The sequence below is a fragment of the Prorops nasuta genome, unplaced genomic scaffold (genome assembly GCF_024137725.1).
Source record: "Prorops nasuta isolate Cenicafe-Biocafe unplaced genomic scaffold, Cenicafe_Pnas_1.2 PNAS00006, whole genome shotgun sequence".
Lineage (NCBI taxonomy): Eukaryota > Metazoa > Arthropoda > Insecta > Hymenoptera > Bethylidae > Prorops > Prorops nasuta.
This window is the reverse complement of record NW_027116803.1, coordinates 8,281,064-8,307,063: the sequence shown is the minus strand read 5'-3', so window position 1 is coordinate 8,307,063 and position 26,000 is coordinate 8,281,064. Positions and strand designations below refer to the sequence as shown.

The 26,000-nt window shown below is 30.4% G+C and overlaps 6 protein-coding genes and 1 long non-coding RNA gene across 10 annotated transcripts; 3 read left to right on the top strand and 4 right to left on the bottom strand.

Annotated features, from left to right (window-relative positions):
* Positions 1 to 144: 144 nt before the first annotated feature.
* On the bottom strand, positions 145 to 2,189 carry LOC136774399 (uncharacterized). Its single transcript, XR_010822801.1, has 3 exons — positions 1,560 to 2,189; positions 1,300 to 1,464; positions 145 to 1,202 (listed from the first exon to the last, which is right to left on the bottom strand). It is a non-coding gene; the product is annotated as an uncharacterized lncRNA (long non-coding RNA).
* A 367-nt stretch (positions 2,190 to 2,556) lies between these two features.
* On the top strand, positions 2,557 to 7,538 carry LOC136774398 (transmembrane protein 245). 3 transcript variants are annotated; one of them, XM_066728669.1, is made up of 9 exons: positions 2,557 to 3,770; positions 3,828 to 4,263; positions 4,345 to 4,739; positions 4,810 to 4,974; positions 5,492 to 5,690; positions 6,087 to 6,271; positions 6,344 to 6,444; positions 6,527 to 6,829; positions 6,898 to 7,538. In XM_066728669.1, exons 1-9 carry the CDS (start codon positions 3,255 to 3,257, stop codon positions 7,061 to 7,063), a joined length of 2,466 nt encoding a protein of 821 aa, XP_066584766.1. In that variant the 5' UTR covers positions 2,557 to 3,254; the 3' UTR covers positions 7,064 to 7,538. The 3 variants fall into 3 exon arrangements, with proteins under 3 accessions (XP_066584766.1, XP_066584765.1, XP_066584767.1); XM_066728668.1 differs by having other exon boundaries at positions 3,828 to 4,739; XM_066728670.1 differs by lacking the exon at positions 6,898 to 7,538 and having other exon boundaries at positions 3,828 to 4,739; positions 6,527 to 6,569; positions 6,658 to 6,809.
* A 160-nt stretch (positions 7,539 to 7,698) lies between these two features.
* Positions 7,699 to 10,733, bottom strand: LOC136774193 (uncharacterized). The gene is made up of 3 exons (XM_066728346.1): positions 10,177 to 10,733; positions 9,873 to 10,035; positions 7,699 to 9,789 (listed from the first exon to the last, which is right to left on the bottom strand). Exons 1-3 carry the CDS (start codon positions 10,513 to 10,515, stop codon positions 9,719 to 9,721), a joined length of 573 nt encoding a protein of 190 aa, XP_066584443.1. The 5' UTR covers positions 10,516 to 10,733; the 3' UTR covers positions 7,699 to 9,718.
* A 555-nt stretch (positions 10,734 to 11,288) lies between these two features.
* Not11 (CCR4-NOT transcription complex subunit 11) lies at positions 11,289 to 12,822 on the top strand. The gene has a single exon (XM_066728499.1). It carries the CDS (start codon positions 11,451 to 11,453, stop codon positions 12,813 to 12,815), a length of 1,365 nt encoding a protein of 454 aa, XP_066584596.1. The 5' UTR covers positions 11,289 to 11,450; the 3' UTR covers positions 12,816 to 12,822.
* A 1,615-nt stretch (positions 12,823 to 14,437) lies between these two features.
* Taf3 (TBP-associated factor 3) lies at positions 14,438 to 20,330 on the bottom strand. 2 transcript variants are annotated; one of them, XM_066728498.1, is made up of 10 exons: positions 20,061 to 20,330; positions 19,531 to 19,715; positions 19,232 to 19,435; positions 18,005 to 19,170; positions 17,380 to 17,928; positions 17,053 to 17,250; positions 16,891 to 16,991; positions 16,480 to 16,810; positions 14,664 to 14,764; positions 14,438 to 14,589 (listed from the first exon to the last, which is right to left on the bottom strand). In XM_066728498.1, the coding sequence occupies exons 1-10, from the start codon at positions 20,063 to 20,065 to the stop codon at positions 14,451 to 14,453; spliced, it is 2,979 nt and encodes a 992-aa protein (XP_066584595.1). In that variant the 5' UTR covers positions 20,066 to 20,330; the 3' UTR covers positions 14,438 to 14,450. The 2 variants fall into 2 exon arrangements, with proteins under 2 accessions (XP_066584595.1, XP_066584594.1); XM_066728497.1 differs by having other exon boundaries at positions 19,232 to 19,474; positions 20,061 to 20,329.
* A 417-nt stretch (positions 20,331 to 20,747) lies between these two features.
* Positions 20,748 to 22,591, top strand: LOC136774411 (uncharacterized). Its single transcript, XM_066728683.1, has 5 exons — positions 20,748 to 20,829; positions 20,919 to 21,065; positions 21,374 to 21,442; positions 21,526 to 21,656; positions 21,809 to 22,591. Exons 2-5 carry the CDS (start codon positions 20,993 to 20,995, stop codon positions 22,577 to 22,579), a joined length of 1,044 nt encoding a protein of 347 aa, XP_066584780.1. The 5' UTR covers positions 20,748 to 20,829; positions 20,919 to 20,992; the 3' UTR covers positions 22,580 to 22,591.
* A 447-nt stretch (positions 22,592 to 23,038) lies between these two features.
* LOC136774649 (uncharacterized) lies at positions 23,039 to 24,653 on the bottom strand. The gene is made up of 3 exons (XM_066729064.1): positions 24,613 to 24,653; positions 24,204 to 24,463; positions 23,039 to 24,130 (listed from the first exon to the last, which is right to left on the bottom strand). The coding sequence occupies exons 1-3, from the start codon at positions 24,651 to 24,653 to the stop codon at positions 23,217 to 23,219; spliced, it is 1,215 nt and encodes a 404-aa protein (XP_066585161.1). The 3' UTR covers positions 23,039 to 23,216.
* Positions 24,654 to 26,000: the final 1,347 nt, after the last annotated feature.

The following is a 26,000-nucleotide window of genomic DNA, read 5'->3' as shown; positions in this document are numbered from 1 at the left end:
TACAAAACATAACGTATATATTATTAGGTGGATATTCACAATTTAAAGCAAAATTATAATACAAAACAAATCATGAGAGGTGCTTTAAATCATATAGAACCTATTAATAAATAAAAGTTTACACAATTAAAATTACACTTATCATATTAATATTAACATAATCGATCATAAGTATAAAAATATATATCTATAGATTTATATGAAGGTAAAAACAGTCTAAATCTTAATTTTATTCCTCTCGTATAAAATTATACAATAATCTTCTTCGTCTCATTCAAAAACCTTAAAATGATTCAGCTTTTGATTGAAATAATGAAAATTTCTGTATTACTTACTAAATGACAAATATATGAAGTTAATTTTGTTTTAATTTTATTGAGACCATATATATATATATATATATATATTAGACCGTCTCAAATTTTAAAATATTTTTTAATGTACCTTACATCCCACTTGCCTCATTTTTTAATTTTATCTTTAACATGATTTCCCCGCAACATAGAGATTTTACGTTTTTCTTCCTATAAATCACGGAACGACCATTTGATTTTTCCATAACATTGACACAGACAATTTTTATTTAAATAGGTTTTGGTATACAAAACAATTTTCTACAATGTATATTCTGTTGCAAATTGCTAGAAAGTTCAATTACACATTTTGTTAGAATATCTCGTTAGTCATTTTATTACTTTATTAATTCTCAGCAAAAAACAGCACAGTATATTCAATGTAGTGATTTTACATGACTTTTTGATACTTAAATTATTATAATTAAGAAATATCTAACCAAAGTTAAAATAAAAAGAGCTGATAATCTGTTTTTATTAAATATTCGTTTAGATTTTTCTTTATATAGTAATTTAAGCACGAAAATTATGTTAAAATACCACATTGAATATACTGTGCTATTTCATGCTAAAAAGGAAAAAATAATAAAATTACTAATGAGATGTTCTAAAGAAATATGTAATTAAACTATTTACTACTTTCGATTATTTTGGTTTTAAAGCAAATTGATGGAATATCTTTTCAAATAGGTTTTAAATTATATCACTTACATCCTACATTTACTAAAAACCTGATGAACTTCACTTTCATCCCTTCGCAGTGCAAGAGGGTCATTGATAATTTCTTCCAAATCCTCATAAGCTTGCGCTGATGGTAAATTTCAAGGTGGCACAGTGTTTTTCTTTAGCCTACAAACAGAAGAATCCATCATCACATCATTTTTATCAAATTGTTTATAAAATACTTTATATTTATTTAAACCATTCAAAGATAGATTTTACAAACCTGGTTTCTAATTTGTTTGACTCATTTTAGTCCAATTACATTCATTGAAATGAAGTGTTCTCGCTCCTTGCTTTTGTTTGATCATCCTGGCACAATGCATAAATAGTTTTAGGGCATTTTCTTAGACATCCTAGTTGATTTTGTCACGCCCATTGGTTCTAAATTCTGTATACAACAAGAAATAGAAATTAAATCATTTTTTAATATTTCGTTATGCTGAAATTAACCTAACACCTTCGATAACATTGAACTTTACTTACTTCAAAAAAAAGAAAATCAGGTTGAAGTTATTATTATATAATTGCCCTTGTAGCTCCTGACACTTAAAAACAACTTTCAAACATCTTTCAGTATTTAAAATTACTGTCGAAATAACTTTACTTTAAGAGTATTTTTATACACATTTACGGTAAAAGACTTTCAACTCTTTCAAGCAGCCAGAAATATGGCGGTCGGAAAATGGCGGGATATCGGCGTCGTCAAAGTAGCGACACCAGCGCCACCTAGGAACTCTGAGATTTTTTGAGGAACTATAACGCTGCCCCACTTCGCCTATGAGAGTGTCTCCCCCCTGGGCCGAAGTGTCCAAAGTGAACTGTAGCCAATAAAACTCAAGAAGAAGAAGACAGCGTAGCATAATTCAAAATGGCGGAGTTGGCAACGCTGGGGCTTACGGCTTTGTGTGCTTGTCCTCCCTGTTCAACTGTTTCTGTTGCAAAAAAGGCCATTTCTGACAACTCTGCTCGTGACTCGTGAGAGAACTGAGTTCTCCTTGTCTCCCGTATAAAGAATATACATACAGATAGGTGGACCAATCGTACATACAGTATCCTAAACCCGAAAGAGAAAACAGAAGTAAACAAATAATATTCCATGCAGTAGAATTTAAAATGGCAGATTTGACAACAGTAGGAGCTACTAATGAGGATAAAGACATGCAGCCTGGAGGAATATCTAAGTCAATAATGATAGGAGAAGTCGAAGATGTAACGCAGGAGGAAACAAATCCAACCATCTCAAGTATATTTAAGAAGAAGATAAAAACAACACCATGCATGAGAGATTCTCTAATCTATGGCATTAATGGCGGTATCGTTGTTGGTTTATTAACGTTTTTGTTTACTAGCAGGGCGCAATTCGCTTGTCATTGTGCTTTCGGAAGTTATATGTCTATTGGAATGTCTTACTTTTGCGGTTGCCGCTATTACAGAAGTACTCAAGATCCATTTACCGACGTAAAACTTGAATGAGGAATTTAGATACAATGTTAATAAATGCAAAAAGCCATAGACTCTTTTATGTAATAAAAGTTGTATGAATAATTATTATCAACTAATTAAAAGGAAAGTTATAGACAAAATCTGCTATATATTATTATTAGAACAATTAAAACTAAAAATATTAGGCAGGGAGCGAACTGAAATAACCGAATAATAACGTGCTAATATAATAATTAAGCTGAGTTCGTTTATATAATGTCAGTACTGAAAACCTATATTTACGCGAAATATATTGTAGAATTTTAGCACTCGTGGTTAATAGAAGCTGGTAAAAGAGATCCTATATTTTGAGGGACGTTTATAAAATACTGCATTAGTAGTGGCATTCAACAGAAGATGAGTTAGGAATTAAACTCTTTTCGCTTCGACGGAGCTTTCCCTAGAATTCCCTATTCACTCCGTCTAGTAATTCTGCGTCCGGGAGCAAATTAAAGGCAGACTGAAGGCAGACTAGGGTCTATTTGTCTAATAGTTAAATTAAATAGTAACGAATAGTAACGATAATAACACAAACATCTATGCTATCGATATTGAACAAAAATTTTATATCGTATTAATTATAGTATCTATTCAACAAAATTAAGAAAAAAAATAAAAGATATAAGATAAATTATTGAAACATAGTTATCTGATGAAAGATTTACAAAAATACAACAAACGAAAAATTTTAAAATCATGGATGAAGTTAATTCACGAATGAATAATATTTTTAATGTATTGACTGGCTTAAATCCTAGTCATGAAAAAGCACTGAAGCATGGAGTTTATAATGCGGTGGCACTTTTCCTTTTGTGTATTATTTCAGCTGCTGGATATGGTTTATATATTGTCTTAAATCCTTTTGTGAAGCCTTTAATATGGGCCTTGCTCTGTGGTGCAGTTTTGTTTCCTTTTAAGTATTTCTTAACAACAGTAATCCAATCATGGTTTGCTCAAATTGAAACATCGTCTCTTCCATTCATTATTAATTTTGTAGTACTACCGATACAAATAGTTAATGAGTCTTCAGAAATTTTAGGTACTTTTTTAAGAACTTATATTAAAACAATAATAGTATCTATATCATTGATATTAGTATCAATGATTCTATATAATTATACACCAAATATATTAACATGCCTTATGTGGAGATTATTTTTATTTTGCAATGGAATAGTGGATCTTTTTATATCAGCATGTAACATCTATATGGTAAGATTCTACAAAAATTTTTTTAAACCAAATATACAAGCATCTTTTTACTTTTAGATTATTGTCATTCTGGTTGGCTATGTGTCCATCATATATACTTATTGGAGCCCAAATAATTCTATTCATTTTCATTATTTATCATTTGTCATCTGGTTCTTATTGAGTCTTTATATCTCAAATATAGTAGGATCATATCCAGTATTTATATTTGTATTACTGCAATCTCTTTATGTAATTGGCTTTTTTTACGAAGTATTGCTAATTATGGAGAATCAAAAATTGCCTTTGATAGAGTCAATATATTTCACCTTAAAAAATAGTACAATATGCACTATCCAAGAAGAATTTGATTCAACAGAAAAAATTAATGACGCAGAGGGGACAAAGGATATATTTAGTCAATCTGAACTAAAATCAACATTTAAGGCCACCATCCCCTCACGCTTTAAAATGGGAAGAAGATCTTTAACATTTGACGCGAATACTTTTCCTCGTATGTTGCAAAGCTCGCAATTAAAGAATAAAGAACGTTATCTTTTAAACAAACTAAAAAAAGAATTTATGCTGTCAATAGATACTGAGCAAGACGAGGTTGATACAAATAAATATATGTATGGAGCTTTGTATGCTTGTGTTGGAATGATTTTCTGGAAGCATAGATGGATGTTGCACTTACTGATAATACCAATATCTTATTATGCAATAAGACAATTTGGGTCCTGCGTTAATCTTTGGAAAGTTACTGGAGATCAACTTATATCCGTTGGTAGAATAGTACAAAATTGGTGCATAGACAGACATCGGGCACTTATACCTGCTAATATTAGAGGTCTTTATAAAATTTGCATTATAGTAGATCAAAAAGTGACATCAATTTTAAAAGGTTCAATTGATGCAGTAGCAACTACTGCCGTAATTTTAGCTTTATTAATTTTCACTATTTGTGCATCAATTTTTATAACAATACAGGTAATTTATATATATGAACTGGTTTAATAATATCATCTTTCATTTTCATATATATATATAAATATTTCAGATTTATGCGGAGGGTATGCATGTTATTCGTATAACCGGAGATATATTGAACACGTCCTTGATGAATAATCCCGACATTGATTGGGTTCCGGAACAATGGGAGCAATCCGTGAACAGCGTATTAGATAATGCTTACACCTATGGAAGGAGTGCAATATCTGATGGCGTAAGTATTAATACAATTTAAAATCAAATTTGCAAAGCTATCGCGTCCTCTTTCTATTGTGAGCTGGTTTATTATTAATGAAATAGTTTGTGTTTTCATATATGATAAATTTACAAACAACTAAATTGCTTTCTATAAATCCATTAAAGTTCTATTTTATTTAAATAGGAGAAAGTAAGTAACTCGGAAGAGGGGTGGGAGGCTTTAGAATTTTTTTTTGTATTTATTTGGAGTGGATTTGAAGAAGGAGCGCCTTGGTCAATATAAAAAATTATCCTTTGTAGTAATCACTCCAATGTGTATATATGTATGAGCGGTCTTAGGTTTTTCTCGACCAGAAGTGGATTTAAACAATCGATATGGAGCGCAAATTCAAATACTTATTTTTATAATTATATTCACTTTGAACATAATAATAAATAAAGAAAAACGTTTCTGCTTAAAATGAAAATTTTGTAATTCAAATTATAACATATATAAAAATTATTTAGTAAAAAAAAATAAATTATTCAATTAGGTAAAAAGTCTCGTGAAAGATATTGAACCAGCTAAAGCAGAGCATATGGAAAAAAAGGTATTAGAATTGTGGGATAGGCTTTACCAAGCATGGATGATGTCAAATGAGCCCGTAGATAAAATTGGACCAACAGTTGATGCTACAGCAATTTATTCAGTATGGGAAAGTTTCAAGGACAGTTATGGGAATACACCATTTCGTACGTAAATTTTGAATGTTCTTAAAATTATCTCCCGTCATACCGATATTACGGCGTGAGCAGGCGTATTGAGGATACAACCTTATTTAAAGATAAATTTGAATTTAATTATAACATTTTCGTGATATAGCGAGAATGTTTTAAGAAAATTCAAATTCTTCTAGGAACGACGCTACACCGTTAATACGCATTTACGTTCTGTAATACATTGTTGCGATCTGAAGGGAATATTTTGTTCAACCACTTTAAATCCAAGCACTATGTTGGTAACTGTCTGGGAGTCGTAGTAAAGAGATGAAATTTCCATCAGATTGCATTACTACTGTAATTTCGCTATGAGGAATCTATTTAAAGCCCACCCGTGTTTTCTTACACTTATTCTTTGCCTACTTTTAGAGCTATTCAATATGACCAGCATTCAGAACTTTGCCAAAGAAAATGTGGTTATCTTAATGTCTGTTTTGGACTCTGTATGGAGTATAGTAAAAGGAAATATGTCTGTAATTTTAAATCTTTTTACGGAATTATTTTATATAGTCTTGATGAGCGGGACAGCAGTACTTAATTTTACACTTTCTATGGTAAAATTTATTAAAATTCATTTAAAATATAAGTTGATTGAATTAACTGCATATTAAACAATTATTTAATAGGTTGTCTTCTTCACTGCATTATTTTATTTATTAAATTCAAGCAGTAAAATATACAAGCCGATTGAAATGATTACGCAATTTAGTCCTATTAGTTGCCACAGGTAATTATTTAAATTAGAACATCAATGAAATAAGATTTGATCAACAAATATTATAAATATTAATTTATAAATCGTGTCATAGGTTTGTTATGGCTCTGCAAGAAGCCGTTATTGGTGTATTTACGGTAACTTTTAAACTAGCATCATTTTTTGGAATGTGGACATGGTTTATCCACAATTTATTTCAAGTTAAAATTGTTTATCTGCCATCAGCATTTGCTGCAATGCTAGGAGCTGTACCATTTTTGGATGCTTATTTTGCTTGCATCCCTGCTACTATAGAACTCTGGTTTACTAGAGGATCAATGATTTCAATATTATTCTTCCTATGTCACTTTCTTCCATGTAATATCGTCGTTACAGAGTTTTATAAAGAAATCAAAGGGTATGCCTTTTCTACTCTTGATCCAAGCATTATTTAGACATTTGTATACTCCTTTTTCATTTTTACAGAGGGGGTCATCCATATTTAACTGGTTTATCAATAGCGGGTGGAATCTTCTGTTTAGGCGTTGAAGGAGCTATTTTTGGCCCATTATTACTCTGCTGTGTAATGGTTGTGATTAATTTAAGTCGTCGTTATTTGCAATCTCCATCAGAGGAGGTTGAAGCTACTTAATGAAAGATACGTTAAAACTTTACATATTCGTCCATCAAAAAAATAAAATGAAATTCTTTTTTAGTTAAGAGTATATAGATTAGTATAAGAGCTATTATTAACATATTGAATCTCGCGATTTTTTTTATTTTCATAATATTCATTATTTATTAAGTAAAATAACTAACAATCTAAAATACTAATGATAATAGCTTCATTTTTGAAAATAGCAGCCGCAGGCGGCATATTAATTTGGCTTAAGCTTTTATGCCAACATTAAAAATTGCTTTGTAAATGTGAATATGTTGATAAAATTTTAAAGCTATAATGTAAATAACTTGACAATGTTGTAAATATAATGCATATTTATATATACGTTTCAATCGTGATATTTTGATATTATTTTAAGATATATTGTAATTTATACAATTTAATGAAAACTGATTTTGTAATATGATTTGATTTTTAATTATGAGAAGTAAATTGTGTGTTCTCTTAAAATAACTGACTTATATACGATTTAAAGCTTAATAGAGGGTATATTTATTTTTCAAATTCAAATATTTGTAAAAATGTACAACAACTCCAGAGTGCATAAGCTGAAAAATAATCTTTAATATTTATTACAATAATTTTTCTATAATGATAATGAATATTTGTATATTCATAAGTATAAAGAGTACATTCAGCGCCCTAAAATTCAATGGTAAGTCATTGCTTTAAAAATTATTTAATAATTATGCAGCTTCTCTTAAAACGGGTAAGTAAAATTTAATAAAGCATTAGTATAAACTGGTTGTACATGTTCAAAAACTTGAAATTATACAAAGATTCCATCAATAATTTTAATACTCTTTCCTATAAAAAATCTTTAACAATTTCTTAATTTTAATTAAGACTATCTTAATTTCTATTTTAAACCTGAATTTTTGTGACACATACTTTATATATTTAAGATTATAGTACAAAACACGTAGCAGTAATATATTGTTGTTAAATTTAAATGTTTATGAAAAGTAAAATGTTATTATGAGAATAATGGGTAATGTTTAGATTCAAGTTTATTATATTCGTTTAAATATAAAAAGAATAAGTAGCAACTTGACACAATTAACAACAATATACAAATAGAAAAGTTAAAATCTCTTGTTCATATTTCTGCTTTATAACAAAAACAATTTTATATGGCTTAACTTATGTAATACCATTTAAAAATGTAGCACCAGTAGTATTTAAGTTATATGTGTCCTTTTCTATCAAATCATAAAATATTTATTTGCACACACAAATTGAGTTTCATTTATTTATGAAAGTAATATAACTGGTATATTTGCATGATTGCTGCCATAATAATTGGTCTTTGATATAAAAAAGATTGCTAAAGGCCAAGTTTCATTAATTTATAGTGTTTTTATCCTATAAAAATAATAAGTTATTTAGTTTAGTGTATTGTTCTTATTTAATAGTTTAGTAGTAAAAATGCCTTATTAAAAACGATATTGATTAAAATGATAAAAATAATGATTGGCAGATCTATAAATTTTATAAAATTAGGTGGACACTATATACTACATTGACATAGTTTGTTTCTATTGATAAAATTGCCTTAAATTTAAACAGAAACAAAAAGTATGATGATAATCCTAGATCCTACTTTAGCTTTCATGTCAGTCTACATTATTGTTTTTTTAATAAAAGGCTAATGCTAAAACATAAAATTGCTATAAACACTAATTATACAAATGCAAAGATTAACCTTTTAAAATAACCAGCACACATAGGATATTAATTTATGCTAATTATTTAGGCATAATTTTTTTAAAATTTTATTGTAAAATCAAATATCAGCTATTGCTTTAATTTATACTTATTGTGACAATAACAAGACCTCAATCACTTCTGAACTTTTTCTTGCAGCCACTAATATGACTATTCAGTATCCTATTTTTAGCTATCTAATATTTTCCTATTTTAACAATTTTTATAAAACATAATTTCCACTACATCGTGTAACCATTTGATCACACTATATAATTACAGCACCCAAAGTTATTTTATATATGTAATGTTTTATAGTAGTAAAAAAATCTTAATACTTTACTTGAAGTTGTAAAAAAATTTATACTAACCTACTCTTATAATAATATTATTAAGTATACATTTGAACGATAAATGCTCAATATTTAAGCAGTCATATGATATTCTAAATTATCTGACTATTAATAATAGAATGCATTTGCCTTTTCAGTCATACTTTTATATGCAGTATAAATTGAAAATTTGATTGTTTAAAATTTTTATTTCAGGCAAGCATTCAAATACTGAACTATTTATTAATTTACTTGAATAAAACAGGAATAAGGAATCACTCCAAATTAATTCCTCTAATTAAGCCCAATCCAAATAATTCATGTATTAGTATTGGGACCTTCCTAAGCGATATTTAAACAAATTCTTTGGTCGCTTATGAAAATAGACTACTTTATGAAACTGAAATTTATTTTTAGGTCATTTCTATATATATATTTATATATATATATAGCAAATTCTCACAGTTCATAAATGTTTCAAGTTTAAAAATTTAAGAACAATTCTAAAAGGAATTAACATGACATGTGTTTACAAATCTTATTTTTGGCTAACTGCAAAAATATTTTTTTTTAAATTTCAACATCCTTATGGCTTACTATGTACATTATCCTGATCATGAACACTATCATGTATTGCTCCACTACCTGGTTTTAAATCTAAGTAAAACATACAATTTGTTCATTAAATTTAATACTAAAATCCATAAAAAATGCATTATAAAATTACTTTCTACACTTACCACTTATGCCTGTCTGTTGAAGCAATGCCACTGCTTCTGCGTATGTGGGTGGAGGAAGTTCGCTAGGACCTTGTCCTTGGGTGATAACATCATAAGGAGGTGGCCCTATATTTCTGATACCTGAAGTACTTGCATCATGTGCACCTGCCAGCTCTTGCAAATGCTGTTAATTAATAAATATATAATCTTTAACCAATCTTATTAGTACAATGAAAATAAAATATTTATCAGAATCCAAATTGTTGAAATTTTAATATTTGCATAAAATACAGAAAAGGAGCAAGAAAAAATAATTTTAATTTACTCTGATCAATCTCCGTTGACGTCTAATCATTTGGAGAACAGACTTTCTTCTAAGATAAAGCATACATTTGACAGCAACCATCAATCCGGAGCAAATAAAAATTGGTCCAATAAGCCACATGTGGCCCAAATTGGAGAATATGTGTCCATCGAAAACATCACCAAGAGCAAAAATTGTAATTGCTGTACCAACAGTAAATAAAACAATGCTTAATGCAAGATAACTGTAGCTAGTGCAGTCGCACCTGCCAAAAGTAGTTGGTTCTTCATAATGTTCATCAATTTGGCGCAAACGGGTACGCACATTTGGAAAGAATGGGCTTTCAAATACTGTAGCCATATTCCATCCGGCGTAGCCATACGAACTTAAAGACACTTCAGAAATTTAACCGAAGAATATCTTTTTTACTTTTGACCAATTATCGCGTATACATATAAATACAGCAGATACAGTATTATCTACCTGTATCTAATCATCATCAAAATTTATTCATCTTGAAAAAGATGAATATGCTTTCTTTTGTAATAAAGGCAATAGGCCACCTTTTTGCTTTTTGCTTTCAGGCACTATACATACATTAGTATACATATGTATACATACATGCATATGCCTCCCACCCCCGCACACAATTCTTTCCATATATGTATACAGGGTGTTTTTTTAACGGTGGCATATGTCTCGAAACCGCCTAGACATTTTTTATCTAAAATTGAAGATTATTTCATAAGCAATAACCTAAACATATATATGTAATATTCATATGAATCAAAAAAGTAATTATAACATTAAGATAAAAATAAAAATTACGAAAATTTTAATTAAAGGTCAATTCGACCAAGTAGGCTAGCTAGAGCCCAAGTCTGACTTAAGTTGGTATAGTTAATGTGACGGGGACTATACCAACTTAAGTCAGACGCTCTAGCAGTAAGTATGCAGGAGGGTTTAGTAATTATACAAACATACATAGAAAAGTTGTCCAAGTATGTACATACATAGTAGGGTAAACGGGACATCACTGGTGACTTGTGAGCCAATAGAAATCCAGTTATTCCCACCCAATTGCTGATCTTGTATCTCTAAACTATAAAAGAAAAAAAAACTACACAGTTTGTGTTACGCAAACTAATACTTTTAGGCTAAGGTTTTCTAACAATTGTCAAACAGTCAATATTTTCGAATGTATTTATCTAGTCATAATCACTCGTGTTTAATTTGTGTCACATAATAATAATTTTGCGAAAAATAAAAGATTTTTTGTTTCCTCTACATTTAAGATGCCACTCTCACCAAAGGATTTAACAAAACTTTTGAAAATATTAGATGAAGAAAATTTAGACACTAACTTGGAAAGCCTCTGTAATCAATTACATCAAACATTTTCAAAAGAGGAACGTTTCAAAGTTGGAACAACGCTACTTTTGCTTTTACAGCATACTGATCTATTGCCAAAGTATGTGCAAAGAATAATAGCAATCACTTTGCTTTTTGATCTCTACAGAGGTGAGCCTCTGGCTTCAACTCCATTTGCCTCTATTTTTGTGCAGATTTTAAAGCCTCAGGGAGAAAACAGTGATGCCATTCCAAAAAGTAATTATTCTGGACATATACCAGCTCTTTCTCAGTGTGAAAAAAGTTTATTGGTTAATTTAATGGGATATAATCACAAAGATATCATTAAGAAGACCCCTCATCAAATAGTGGATGAGCTTTATTTTGCTACAACTCCTGAGATTGATTTAACAAACTTACAGTTGCAGCTGGCTGAACGTCACTCTGAATTGCCAGCTACTAGTAAATGTGGAAATCCTTTAATATTGCCTGATATGGATAAGGCAGCAGAGCCTGATAAAAGCATAGTAAAAAGTATTATTGAGGATATAATTACTGGAGACCCGCCATTGTGCAGTCAAAGCTATTGCCCAGAGTTCCTTAGACTGGCACCTCCATTATTTCATTCTGTGAATGAATTGGAATGGCTTGATGTGGAAGAGCCTTCTCAATTTACAATAGAATATGATACTAGTATGTGCATTTCCAATTGTGCTGGAGCAGAAGCTAAACGATTAATGGGAAAAGCATTTAAAAGTGTTTTAACACTGCAACAACAGCAACATTTAGTGAACGAGCTAGATAGGGATCCAAAGCTAGTATATCATATTGGACTAACTCCAGCAAAGTTACCAGAATTGGTAGAAAATAATCCTCTCATTGCTATTGAGGTGCTGTTGAAACTTATGCAATCCAGTCAAATTACAGAATACTTCAGCGTATTAGTGAATATGGAAATGTCTCTTCATTCTATGGAGGTTGTAAATAGATTGACGACTACAGTTGACTTGCCAACTGAATTTGTTCATTTGTACATTAGCAATTGTATATCTACTTGTGAAACTATCAAAGATCGTTACATGCAAAACAGATTGGTTAGACTGGTCTGTGTTTTTCTTCAGTCACTTATAAGAAACAAAATAATAAATGTACAAGAGCTATTTATTGAAGTTCAAGCTTTTTGTATCGAATTTAGTAGAATCAGAGAGGCAGCAGCATTATTTCGTTTACTAAAACAATTAGAGTCAGGAGATATTGGTGGATTAAATAGGGTATCAAAAACTGAAGATGAATATTGTAATAGAGTATAGAAATACTATTATTTAAATACATTTAAAATAATTATCATGTAAATATACCTTATACCATTCTTTTTCGTTAAAAAATATACAAATAAATGCTAACATGGTGAATCAATCCCAATTTTACTGATAACAAATATTGTATAATATTTATGTATATTCACGCGATAAATTTTTCGCTTATTTGTGAATAGATAATGAACATATCTTTCCAATAATTATAGATTTATTGACTCATGTATAAATTTTATTGCAATACATCAAGTTTTTAATAAACTATCTTTAGATCATAATATAGGACTGTATATGAATGCATACATAATTATAAATCTTAATATAAATATAATAAATTATTGAAGACTTTAAAATTAGATGTACATAAAAATTATACCATAGTAAATTTTATAAAAATAGAAGAGACAAGCAGAGACTACTTCATATAGATTTGTACTATTTTCTAGTTTTATGTAGAGAATAAATGTATGCAATTTTTTCAGATCTTTGTTGATCATTGTATTAATACCATCAAACGTTAATAAATTTCTTACCTGATTTTAAAATCATCAAAATTATACTCCCGTATTATTGAACAAGAACTCGTCTTATTATTCACGAGTCTTTAATAAATGTCAGACATGCAGTATTTATAGTGAATGAAATTGTCTTTGTAAATATTAATTAGTTTCTTAGATAGTGAGACAAGACTGACGTGAAAAATAAATATACAAAAAATGTGTAATTAACAATTGTTTTATCATGAAATATACTAAATCTTTTAATTAAATACATACATGTTACACGCGTATATGTATACATCAATCAGATCATTTTTTATGATGCATTGTATACAAAATCGTAGTGTACACAAAAAATAATTTAAAAAATTTGAAAATACATTTTTTTAATTAATCAGTATTTGATTTTCCATGATTGTGTATATTCCATGGATGTTGAAGAAATACCATATTTATATATAAATATATGTATATATACATATATACATATATGTATATTACAATAATTGTTCCTAATATATTATTTTTTCCTTTAATATTATACAAATTATGAAAACAACGCATTATGTACGGCATTTCAAAGTATTAACAATATCGAATTTGTGAAAAAAAATGGGCTAAACTCAATTTCCGGTATATTTATAAACGCTCCTTATTAGACAATACCACTTAATTGCTGTTGTAAATATTACTTTAAAATCTTCTATACTATACAAACAATTTTTTAATTATTTCTTTCTTTTCGATATTCCATCTTCACATTAATTACGCACACGCTCATTACCTCTTAAAATCTAGCTAATTGATTAAATTTACACAATCAAGTTACAGTACTGGCTGTTTAGGGAAAATATACATAAATTACAATGCATTCTCAGTTCAATTGGATTGCACAATCCTTCAAATTTTTAGCTTTTTTTACAGTTTTTGCGATATTAATCATATTTCGCTTGGTTTTACTCTTAACGGCAAGCGACTTTCTTTTTAAGGATTTTATCTGTCCTTTTATATCTGTCTTCGATAATTTTTTTGTTTTTACAGCTTTCATATTTAACTTGTCCTTTAATTTAACTTTGGTAAGAGATTGATTGTGAAGTGCACCGGGTCTGGCCGACCCGGCTAGCTTATACTAGGCATTCACTTTCACTTTTTTCTTCCTCTTCTTCTTCTTTTTATCATGATGTTGCTGTTCCTGTTTTTTAGCAATGCAGAATCGACAATACCAATTTTCAGTCGTAGCTGGTGGAACTTGCATACCGACACAAACCCTATGATAAAATAAAATTCAATTCGATATTTTATGCTGTTTTGTATTTTGGGTAAAATGTTGCGTAGAGCTCACCAATGATACCAAGCATCGCAAGCGTCGCATCCTACCATGGGAGATCCATCATCCTGGTTTCCGCAACCAGGACATATCCATACTTGGTTTCCTTCTTGATCCTGTAACACTCGTTATGTGAAAAAAATCATATAAAAAACAAAGATAACCCAACCCATCAGTGTTTACTTATGTCCTATCCTCTTGTATAAAAATCAAAATGCAAATATGTGCAATGTGTGGGTGGTTCGGTGTGACATGATTCTATTATTAGACTATTAATAATATATCATTTATGAATAGATATCTTTATCGTTAAATGTTTCAATGAAAAATAAATGATTGATGATTGATTGAAAGGTGACGGTATTACACTTGTCTCTTCTTTCGAGTAATTTTTAAAGTCAATGGAATAGTTTCTGCGATAATACTAATTACTTACTATAATTATTTCATATATTCTTGTTAAATATTACTCTAATATTATCATTGTGATACAACTTGCTGCATTAGAGGTGAACATAGGATAATTTTTCTTTTTCTTAAATTTGAGTTATTTCATTATTTAATATACCTTCTTTCATTTTTTAAAAGGGCAGTGAATTTACTCACCACAGTGGTGGTTGGTACTGAAGCCCCTATAATCTTGCCGTTTTCTTTGTCTTCTTTAGCATCATCCTTTTTAGGAGCTCCGTCCGCTTTCATCTCTGCGTTGTTAAAACCGTTGGTTATATTCCTAGCTGATTTCTACCGAGCTTAATTGAACATGCAATTGCATGCAATAAATTTAATATTCTCCTCTACATTTGGATTATCATGATCTCCTTACCACTTTTGCTTCTTCATTTCCTTAATCACTTAATTATTTTAATACAAGAATTTCTAACATGCACATTCAATTTTTTACAAAATCTATATAGATCTAGTTACTCGATCTTATTTAATCTAATAGAGTAATTTTTTGTGCAGCAAGTGCTAAAGGAAAATAAACCATGCATTCCATGAAAACTCTAAATGAGACACTTTAAAGTATTTTTCTTGTATCATCATGAAACATTACATATGTAAACAAAGAATTATTTAAGTGAATCTTAAAAAAATACTGTCGAATATACTGCTCCTTTTGTATTCTTACCTTAAAATTTGTTATCAATTACATTTAATTGTTAGCAATTTAGGAGTAATTCGAGTTGATAAAACAAAAGAAAATATTATGCGAATCTAACGTTTAATGCTGTTTTAAGAAGAGACAAGTACATTTTATGACTTTTTGTTCTGAATATGAATGATATTAATGTGATGAATTTGTGATATTTGATTGCTTCAAATATACGCTTGATTCTTCATAAAAATACAGAAGAACATAAATTGAACAGAACTATTATAATGTTTCATAATGGAAATAAAAAGCATATATAAACTAAAGAGTGTAAAGCAAAATAGTGATTTTAAATATATAATGAGACTAAGTACGAATAAAAATACTACATTAGTATATTTTTGATCAATCTAATTGAAGCATTGTTTAAAATCAAAGTTATGCCGTCACCACAAATCATAAATGCATATATGAAATAGTATATACAGGATATTGGATTTTCTGGACAAGGTGAAACTTTTGCGTTTGATGGGCTGGGTCTATCTTTATGGAATAATTGTTTCTTTTTATGAAAAGTAGCTGCACATTATAATGTTTTTCTAACAGTGAAAATTTGAAAACTTTTAAACATCGTCAAGTTGATATTAAACATTACTAGTTGCAGAGATAAATTATAAATGTTGTAGATTGTTTATTACTCCTTTTTGAAGATTCTAAAATTAAGGCAAATGTACTTACAAAGTAATACGGTGCTTGTTGTTGCACTGGCAGAGAATTTGATATTTTGATAGGGTTTTCGTATTGAGGAGGAGAAGACTCTCTATAGAGGAGGCCCTTAAAGAGGGATTTCTTGGTTCGGGATACTGGAAGAGGGACACTAGTAAGATTTGTAGAGAAAGAAGTATCTGTAGAAAGAGCAGGGCTTCCATCTAATGTTCCCTCCTCTGTTTTCTTACTTGTTGCCTTTTGCTTTGGCGGCCTCGTTACTAGTGCAGAGATCTTTGCTAATTCTGGACTAGGTTCGCGTTTCGCCTCATCCTCTGGCTTCTTCAGTAGCGGCTTTATAGTACTGAAATACATATCACTCGGTAAAATATTTTGACCTCTTATTTTAAACATTACGACGACTATTATTCAAAAACATCCTACATTTTTTTCATTGGAGCGCTATCTGGTGTTGGCGGCCTTGGAGAATTGGGGCCCAGCTTTAATGTAATTTTAGGAACAGATTCAATATTTTTGTTCTCCTTCTGTAAAATTTTATGCGTTGCGTATAATATGTTAAGAGAGTAACAAAATATACAATTTTACCATATTCTTTTTGTTCACATCCTTCTCTTTTTTCTTTTCTTTCTTCTCTTTCTTGTCCTTAACCTTTTCCAGCTTCTCCCGCTTTTCTGTCTTTTCTTTTTTTTCCTTTAGCTTCTCCCCTTTCTCTTTATGTTTCTCCTTTTTGTCTTTCTTCTTCTTCAATTTATCTTTTTTCTCCTTTTTGTGCTCCTTTGATTTCTGAAATTAAGAAATAATCAAAACTGTATAGATTACTTCCAAAACACAAAAAATAGTTTTCCTTTCCCCTCTGCCCATAAGATTAGTGTGATAAAATGGTTATGTGGGGTTAATTTATAATGCAAGTACCTTATCGTTTTTCTCCAATTTTTCAATTTTTGAGATTTTTGAAGGTAATAATGATAGAACTGATGGAGGTGCATGGTTAATAGTGTGCGCGACAGGTGCAGTTACGATAGGTGGTGCAATCGAATTTCCAGGAGTTTGTATGAGTATTTCTTTGTCTTGCTTAAGAACTTTTCCCATTTTATCAACCTTTTCTTTATCCGGCTTATCGAGTTTTGTAGTTGGAGGATCCATTGTTAAAGATGTCACTGGTTTATCCTGAAGTTTTGGTTTTAATGAGAAATCTTCAGTTTTCGGAGGATTCAAAAATCTTGGTGGTAAAGGCAAATTAGGTATTACTGGATGTGGCCCAGGACCTTTGCCTAGCGGCAATGGATAACCTTGGAACATGGGGTAAGGTATGAGACCTGGAGCAGGAGGAAACGGAGGGAACAAAGGAAATGGTAATGATGGAGGTAGAGCAGGCTCTTTGTGCAGCGGAGTTTCAAGAGCTTGAGGTGTCTTTGGTCGATCCGGAATATCCATCTCCGATGTATCATTTGTTACTTTTGTCTGTAATAATTTCGTTACGCATTAATTTCGCTAATAAAGAAAATTAAAAAGGCATAAAACTAATAAAGAGAAATACCTTTTTTGGACTAACACAATGCTTAGGACTCTTTAGTTTTGGCTCCCTCTTCTTATTAGCCTTCTCTTTCTTTCTCTTCTTTTCAGGAAGAGGAACATTAAGCTCTGGTGTTTTTGGTGTGCTAGGAGTACCAGGGGGGGACATATCATCAAACATATAGACATCAGACGACGGACTATGCAATTCTACCATTTCCCCATCAGGCTGTGCATGAACGTGAACGTCGGGAGTATGCGGAGTCCTTTTGTCTTCTCGTTTAATGTCTCCTTCATTTTTATGGAAGTGTTTTTCGTTATTTTCATCGATAACCAAGCCAGGCGAGCTTTCCCGAGAATCCAATTCTTTAACTTTATGTTGATCAGGTATATCTTTATCTTTGTCCTCCCTAGGTTTCGATATTTTCTTAAAAATATTCAATTTTTGTTTATCAGGCTCCGAAGGTAATTTTGCAATATCTTCCTCTTTTTTATCCAATCTTGAAGGAGGACCATCTGGCAAATCAATTGTTTTATCTATTTTAATCTTCGACTGTGCAGCCTTGGAAATTTTAGGACTGCTTGCTTTTGGTGGTATAAGTTTTGGAGTGGGCGGTCTACTAGAAGGGCCTGCTGTGTTAGCTTGTACTTTTCCACCACCAGGTTTTAAGGCTTTCAATTTTGCTAATTCTTTCATACCAGCTAGTTTCTTCACTTTGCTATCATCAATTTTGTCTGGCTTAAACAAATCCTTAACTCGATTTTTCTTTTTGTTTTCCTTATCAAGTTTCCGATATTCTGGAGCTTTCTTAACAATTTTCTTTGGTTTCTTATCATTTTTTAGTTCCGGTGGAACCATCGGATATGAACTAGGTTGTGGTGAATCTGATCTTGTTTGATGAGGAGTTCTTGCCTCAGGCAGTTTTCCTTCTCGAGCAGGTGACAAAAAACCTGAAGTAGTCATCATAACACTATGAATTTCTCTCAAAGGTCTTCCCTCTTCAACTACTTTTACTCTTTTAACCATAGGACTTTCAAACGACACAGGATCCCCAGGCCGCTTAAACACAACTTGTGGAGAAATCTTGTGAGGGGAAACATTGACGGAACTGTTTCCTGGTGTTCCATTACTAGATCCATTGTCTGGTATACCATTAGTAAGATTTTCAGTTTTCTCAGGTACATATTCCTCTGGAAGAAAAATTAATAACTAAAAATATAAGCATAAATCTTATTTTTCAAGAAGTCACACCTTCAGTATCTGGATACATCGCTGGTAAATGTTCGTGAACATGCACTGGCCTAGTAACTACTTCCCGACTGCCAGGTTTCAGAAAGTTTAAATGATTTTCTCGTGGAATAGGAAATTTTGGAACTGCAATTGGACATGGAGCCATATCCACATTTTTAACATATTCCACTAATTCCTGTACATCAATATTCATATGTCGAAAAGCTAAACCCAAATCATCAAGATTTGGTTCAATTCTTCCTACTAAAATACAAATAAATGGAAAACTTTCTCATATAATATAATTATTCATTACTTACAAACTTCTGCATATTGATGGGTAAGTTTTGACACTCTCAATAAATATTCCTGCATAAGATCGACCATAAATTCCAAAGGTGTTGAATTTATTGAGTGCCAGCCAATGGTCTGACAAATTTGGGCAACGACAACCCTCAAGATACCTCTACTGTATTCAGATGACATTTCCACTTTTGATAATAAACTGAAAAAAGATAATAATGATTTTCTAATTAATTTAAATACTTTAACATTAAATTTAACAAAAAAATTATTAGTTTCTATAGAAAATATGTTTATCAGTAATGAAAAATCAGAATAAGTAGTAATTTGGTTTAACAAACTAAAACCTGAAGAATGTAGTGAACTAACTGTAATGTAACACCTTTTTTACCTTAATTTCAAACGGATTATGCGAAACTTATTTTGATTTAATTATTAAATAAATTTTGCATCGTTAAACTTTAATTTCAATGAACAGTGTGTTTGTATAATTTAATGTAATTAGAGTACTGACTACTCGTAAAAATAGCAAGATATCTGCCACTACCACATCAAACAACAACACAAACGGCACTGATTATGGCGTCCATCCGTCCTGTTCAACACACTTCAGCAGCAGTTCAGGTTCAGAGTAAATTTCAGTCGGAGGATTTCGCCTCAGTCAGCGGCGTCAGCGGCCTCAGCGTCCTCTCCTCGCGCTTCTCGACTCGTTCTCGTCATATTAGGGTCGGTGAAACGTTCGCAAATGCAATGCTGGAAACTTAAGAATTTGAAGCCAAAACAGCAGTTTTCATGTTCGGGATTACTACGTATACAGAGATGAAACGGGAGCAGCCCCCTGACACTCCGTGGCTCGCATGAGCAATCTCCCGTTTCATCTCTGTACATACATACATAAATAACCAAAGATAACCATGTGATTTTCGTCTTTATTATAATAGTTCATGTTCACAGTACTGCCAACCCAATAATATAAAAATAACTACACTGGGTGGTAAAATGTCGCCGCACCGGCAACTGTGCTGCCAACGCTACTGCGCATACACATTTCAATCATTTTTCTATGCGCAGTAGCGTTGGCAGTGCTAAAAGCGTGCTCCGTGAACGCGCCTTTAGTATGCAGCGCAGTGATGCCAGAAATGACTTATGGGTGCTTTCCATCTATAAAGTTACTAGACACAATTTCACACAAAATGTTATCTGGTGCTTTCCATCAATGAATTTATACGACTATTTTTTACACAAGTAGACACAAATGAAAAGCAGAGTTGATTTGGGTTTAACACAAATTCTAGTTTTGCAGCGTTATAATGTTGGTAAGTAAATAAAAAAAAATGTTTTTGTGGCAGTATGGACAGTTATTCAAATCTTGAAATTTGTTGTATGTTACATGTGGCGATGTCAGTAATAAATGATAAGGATTAATTATTATTTGTCTACAATTCATCATATTTTGCATATTAGTAACAATAACTAATAATGGATACATTCACTGATATTGATTTAGAATATGAAGATATAGAAATTCTAGACGATGCGTTGGTTAGAGAAGGTTAGATACTGAAAATAATTTATTAATAAAATATACTTTTTTTATTTGAGTGTCTTCCTCTTTATACGAATAAAATATCATTGATTCTCTTACGCATTCTGTAGTGCCTTTAATAATTGGACCGGAGTATATGCATTGCATGTCAATATGTATATAATAAAATTAATAAAAGTATAATTCCTATAACATTAACATAATATTTTAATCTTTAGTGTCTGTAGTATATTCATTTATTAATAAGTTCTATATGTACAGCTCTGTAGCTAGCTTCAATTTTTTAAATAAAATTACTTTTTATTTAATTATAGGGACGCATGATTTAGAAGAGAGTACAACATTCGAGGATGACTGTACCAAACCAGAAAATTGTAAAAAATGTAAGAAAATTTAGGATTTAATAATAATAATTACTTTAAATATTAAAATAGCATAATTTAATCAGTTCTGATTTTTACAATAGCTGCTAATTGGACAGATAGTGCAATCTTAGCATTAATAGCTCTATACGAAGCAAAGACTGAAATAGGAAAAAGGAAAAGTAGTGCTGTCTGGAAGGATATTTCAATGGAATTGAAAATACTCGGACATTTTGTAAGTAAACCTTTAAAAAATGTTTTAATTAAAAATATTGTGTTACTGTGTGTGTGTGAAATAATTTTTCTATAAAAATTATATATAAAAATGTTTTAAACTGGGGTTAGGTTATTGCTATACTTAATAAAAATGGTACAAATTGTTTTTAGATGGAAGCTGATCAAGTGCGCTGGAAAATGAATGCATTGATAAAATGTTATAAGGAAGTTGAAGATAACAATAACAAAAGTGGTAGAGGGAGGAAAGATTTTAGATGGTATGAACAAATGAAAAATTTATTTGGTCATCGTGAAATTATTAACTGCAGTCACACTATAACGTCAACATTTCCTACAATGAGATTAAATTCTACAGAAAAGCTTTTAAGCAATGAGAAGTTAAAACAAAACGTAGAAACTATGCTACTTCAGAAAAATGACTATACCCACTTGAAGAATAATGTACTACGAGCTAATAATATTAATGCCCTTAGTAGTGGTTGTAATAAAACTATAGCAGTAAGAAAACCTAAAATTGAAAATAGTTCTACTACAGAAAAATTAAATGAAAATGTAACACAGGAGAAAAAGAAATTGCATTCAATGCATGGTACTGGCTCTTCAGTTGCAAGAAAAAAGATTGTTTTGGAAGAGCAGTGGATCGATTATTTAAAAAATAGGAGTCATAAAGATAATGAACAGGAGAAAGTTAACAAATATATTTTAGGAAAGCAAGATGAAAAAATAATTTTACAGAAAAGAATGATTATGTTAAAAGAGAGAGAAATGGAATGGAAAGAAAAAATTGAAAGGCGTAAATATGAATCGAAAATGGAAAGGCATAAAGAAAAGTTAGCCGTTGAAAGAGAGAAGTGCAATCTCTTATACGATATTTTGAGAATTACAAAGGATAATTATTCAGATTCTCTTTCGAAACTGTAGCTTATTTTTTAAGAAATTTTTATTCCTGCATATTTCAAGTACGTTTATATGTATTTCATAACTGAAACACTAGTTCTTTCATCATTTTTTAAGAATAATTTTAAATTGAAATACTCATTTTGTGATATTAAAGATATGATAGATCTCAAAGGAAAACAAATATTTATTTCTTTTTAACAGCTGTGATTAATATTATTTTCCAAACATTTATATGTTTAAATAAAAGTTATGTCTTTGTTTTTAAAGAATTACTGTTATTTTTTATAGTAGGCAAATGTTATATGCTTATATAGAAATAAGTAGAAATTTATATAAAAATTATATGAATGTATTACTAATTATGTACTGTTAAAAATCTAATAAATGCAGCTTAATAAAGATTGATTTAATATATACTATCAGTCTATTCATATAGAAACCAAACTGAACTTATACCTTAGTCTTTATTAGGGCAGACGACACTTATTGATTTACTTTTTTCATAACATTCAACAGTCCAGAATACGTACATAGCACATACTGGTTTATTATTTATTAATTTAAGGTAAGGAATTAAATTAATCAAGTAATTTGCTTTAAAAAATACTATGTGTGTAATTGTTATATATTATAAAATAGTAATAAAACACTATAATCTTTACTGTAAGAACATTTCTTGAAATAGTATGGCTCTACGATCATTATTATTAGAATTTTCATGTATATTAATATTTTCTTCTTCATAGTTTCCTTGCTCTTCTTCTTGCATATATAAATCATCTACAGCTTCACCTTCATTGATGCATATATTGTGTAGAATACAAGCACATACAATCAACTCTGTTACAAATTGCATATTTCGCAACTCAGTGAAAAATTTGATACGCCTAAACCTGCCCTTTAGAACACCAAAAGCTTTTTCTACAGCCATTCGGGTTGATGAATGTAAATAATTAAATTCTTTTTGTTGTAATGAAAGGTGCCCATTATCTCGAAATGGAGGCACTAACCATGGCAAACTAGGGTAAGCAGAGTCTCCAATAATATAAGTATCGTTTGGAAATAAATCTTCTTTACTTTCCTGGGCATGTTGAAATAACGCAGACTTTCTTAATACTCGTGCATCATGTAATGAGCCTGGTTCTCCACAATATATATTTCTAAACACCATTCTCGAGTCCACAACAGCTTGCAAATTTAAAGAGTAAAATTTTTTTCTATTGTAATAGTCTTTTCCGTTATGTGGTGGTTTTTCAACTTTGATGTGGCAACCATCTATTGCACCAATACAGTTGTTTAATCCTTTTTTACTATAAAATCCACGTTTTATGCTATTTATTCTATTTTCGCTTGGCCATTTGATATTATTAACTAATTTAGATAATAACCATGACGTAACTCGTCTAATAACACGGAATACTGAAGATATTGAGACATCAAATCTGTCAGCAATGGTGCGGAGTGGTTCTGTGTTAGACATATACCATAAATATATCAAGAAACTCCATTCAGCAGTAATAACTCTTCGCCCAAAATTATGCTGTGGTAATACTTCTGACGATTCCAATTCATCTACAATACATAAATATGTATTAATTATTAATTAAAACTTTCCAAATAGTAATTATTAATTTTTGATACATACGTATTAAAACATATGCTGTATGCCGTCTTAATCTCAGATGCTCCTTAAATTCTTCATCAGTCCATTGATGTACAGTTTCAATATAATTATCAACGCGATGGCGTCGTCTCCCATTTAATAAAAATTGCAATAAAGGAAACAAAATGTCATCCCTTTCCTCAATTACAGACGACGCATCCGACGATTCGTCATTTATTGCAAGTATATTATTACTGTTACTGCTACCACTGCTATTACTGCTACTACTGCTTCTGCTGCTTCTGGTTTAAATTATTCAATTTTACATTGTATAACCAGTATTCTAAGTTGCTTCTTAATTTAATATTATTTACCAGATTTTAAATATTAAAATAATATATATATAAGATAATATCAAAGCACATATATAAATATATAAGAATTAGTATACCTTTCTAAAGTTATTAAATAACTATTTAAATTATCTACCATAGTGTGTATAATAATTTTTTAATTATTTCATAAAATTTTGTAGCAAATTATAAAGTTCCTCCTGATTGTTCTTCCCGGTGTTTTCAAAAAGTTAACGACACCTATATTCATAATTACTATAGACAGTAAACTTGCATCTAAATTTTGGTTTGAAGAAAGCACAAATTCGCCTATTGAGAGTTTCAAATAGTTTCAACTACAAAACACAACAGACACAAAAGCGTCACGTTGTGATGATTTGTGTCGTGTAGATGGAAAGCACCCTATTTTTTCCACAGAAACAGTTGAACAGGGAGGGCAAACACACAAAGCCGTAAGTCCCTATGAGTGTGAAGTGGCTACTGCGCCAGTCAAGAGGAGAAGGTAGGGGTTACTCACTCTACTTTAGGCCATATCCGTGTGATCAGCATTCTGCTGAGCACTGCTGAGGAGTAGTGAAGTTGACTGAAGCCAGATCTTGCCTCTCTGTGTACCTTAAATGCTGCGTTTACCCAAAAAGTCGAAGCAAATAAAAATCCTTTTCCTAAACTAGTTTTTAATTATTATATAATGCTTATATGTAGCCATTAATTTAGTAGTTTTGTTAATAAATGCAACAAATGCGTTCTTATAATAATAAATAAGCAGTTGAGGTACAGTAAATTTAATGTATTTATATTAACCTGCTAACAAATGCATTTTTTTATTTATTATTTAGTCAATTAAGTTAATGGTTATTAAAAAAACATTCCATGTGTAATGAAAAAATATTAAAAAATTTTAAACTTCGTCAAGACTCGAACACGAGCCCGCCGTGTGACAAACGGCAATCTTACCGTCTATGCTACAGAGCTCATTTGTTATACCAGAAGCAAAACAGCCTTTTAAAGACTGACTACAATTCTTTCACTAACTCGTCATAAACGATCAAGAATTAGCTGCAATAATAAATACATTTATCTCCACAGCATTATTGCACTAAATTTATTATGTTTTTAATTTGAAGCATACATTTTACATGAAGATACGATACTTTAAGGGTGTTCATGCAGTACTCTTAATACAAAACTATTCATATGCTCGATTATCATAGTTATTCGACTACATATAACAAATATTATAATATTACTTAATTAATTTATGATAGTTGAGTATATGAATAGTTTTGTATTAAGAGTACTGCATGAACACCCTTAAAGTATCGTATCTTCATGTAAAATGTATGCTTCAAATTAAAAACATAATAAATTTAGTGCAATAATGCTGTGGAGATAAATGTATTTATTATTGCAGCTAATTCTTGATCGTTTATGACGAGTTAGTGAAAGAATTGTAGTCAAATGTATTTATTATTGCAGCTAATTCTTG

Coding starts and splice junctions, on each gene's coding strand:
- LOC136774398 (XM_066728668.1), top strand. CDS start 3,255: ATGGATGAAGTTAATTCACGAATGAATAATATTTTTAATGTATTGACT. Junction 6,445..6,526: donor AGTCCTATTAGTTGCCACAG/GTAATTATTTAA, acceptor ATCGTGTCATAG/GTTTGTTATGGCTCTGCAAG. Junction 6,830..6,897: donor TTTTATAAAGAAATCAAAGG/GTATGCCTTTTC, acceptor TCATTTTTACAG/AGGGGGTCATCCATATTTAA.
- LOC136774193 (XM_066728346.1), bottom strand. CDS start 10,515: ATGGCTACAGTATTTGAAAGCCCATTCTTTCCAAATGTGCGTACCCGT. Junction 10,036..10,176: donor GTCAACGGAGATTGATCAGA/GTAAATTAAAAT, acceptor ATTAATTAACAG/CATTTGCAAGAGCTGGCAGG. Junction 9,790..9,872: donor TCAACAGACAGGCATAAGTG/GTAAGTGTAGAA, acceptor TGTTTTACTTAG/ATTTAAAACCAGGTAGTGGA.
- Not11 (XM_066728499.1), top strand. CDS start 11,451: ATGCCACTCTCACCAAAGGATTTAACAAAACTTTTGAAAATATTAGAT.
- Taf3 (XM_066728497.1), bottom strand. Junction 19,475..19,530: donor CCATCAATATGCAGAAGTTT/GTAAGTAATGAA, acceptor TTTGTATTTTAG/TAGGAAGAATTGAACCAAAT. Junction 16,811..16,890: donor AGCGCTCCAATGAAAAAAAT/GTAGGATGTTTT, acceptor TATGTATTTCAG/TACTATAAAGCCGCTACTGA.
- LOC136774411 (XM_066728683.1), top strand. CDS start 20,993: ATGGATACATTCACTGATATTGATTTAGAATATGAAGATATAGAAATT. Junction 21,443..21,525: donor ACCAGAAAATTGTAAAAAAT/GTAAGAAAATTT, acceptor TTTTTACAATAG/CTGCTAATTGGACAGATAGT. Junction 21,657..21,808: donor TGAAAATACTCGGACATTTT/GTAAGTAAACCT, acceptor AATTGTTTTTAG/ATGGAAGCTGATCAAGTGCG.
- LOC136774649 (XM_066729064.1), bottom strand. CDS start 24,653: ATGGTAGATAATTTAAATAGTTATTTAATAACTTTAGAAAG. Junction 24,464..24,612: donor TATTTAATAACTTTAGAAAG/GTATACTAATTC, acceptor AATTTAAACCAG/AAGCAGCAGAAGCAGTAGTA. Junction 24,131..24,203: donor TACAGCATATGTTTTAATAC/GTATGTATCAAA, acceptor TATGTATTGTAG/ATGAATTGGAATCGTCAGAA.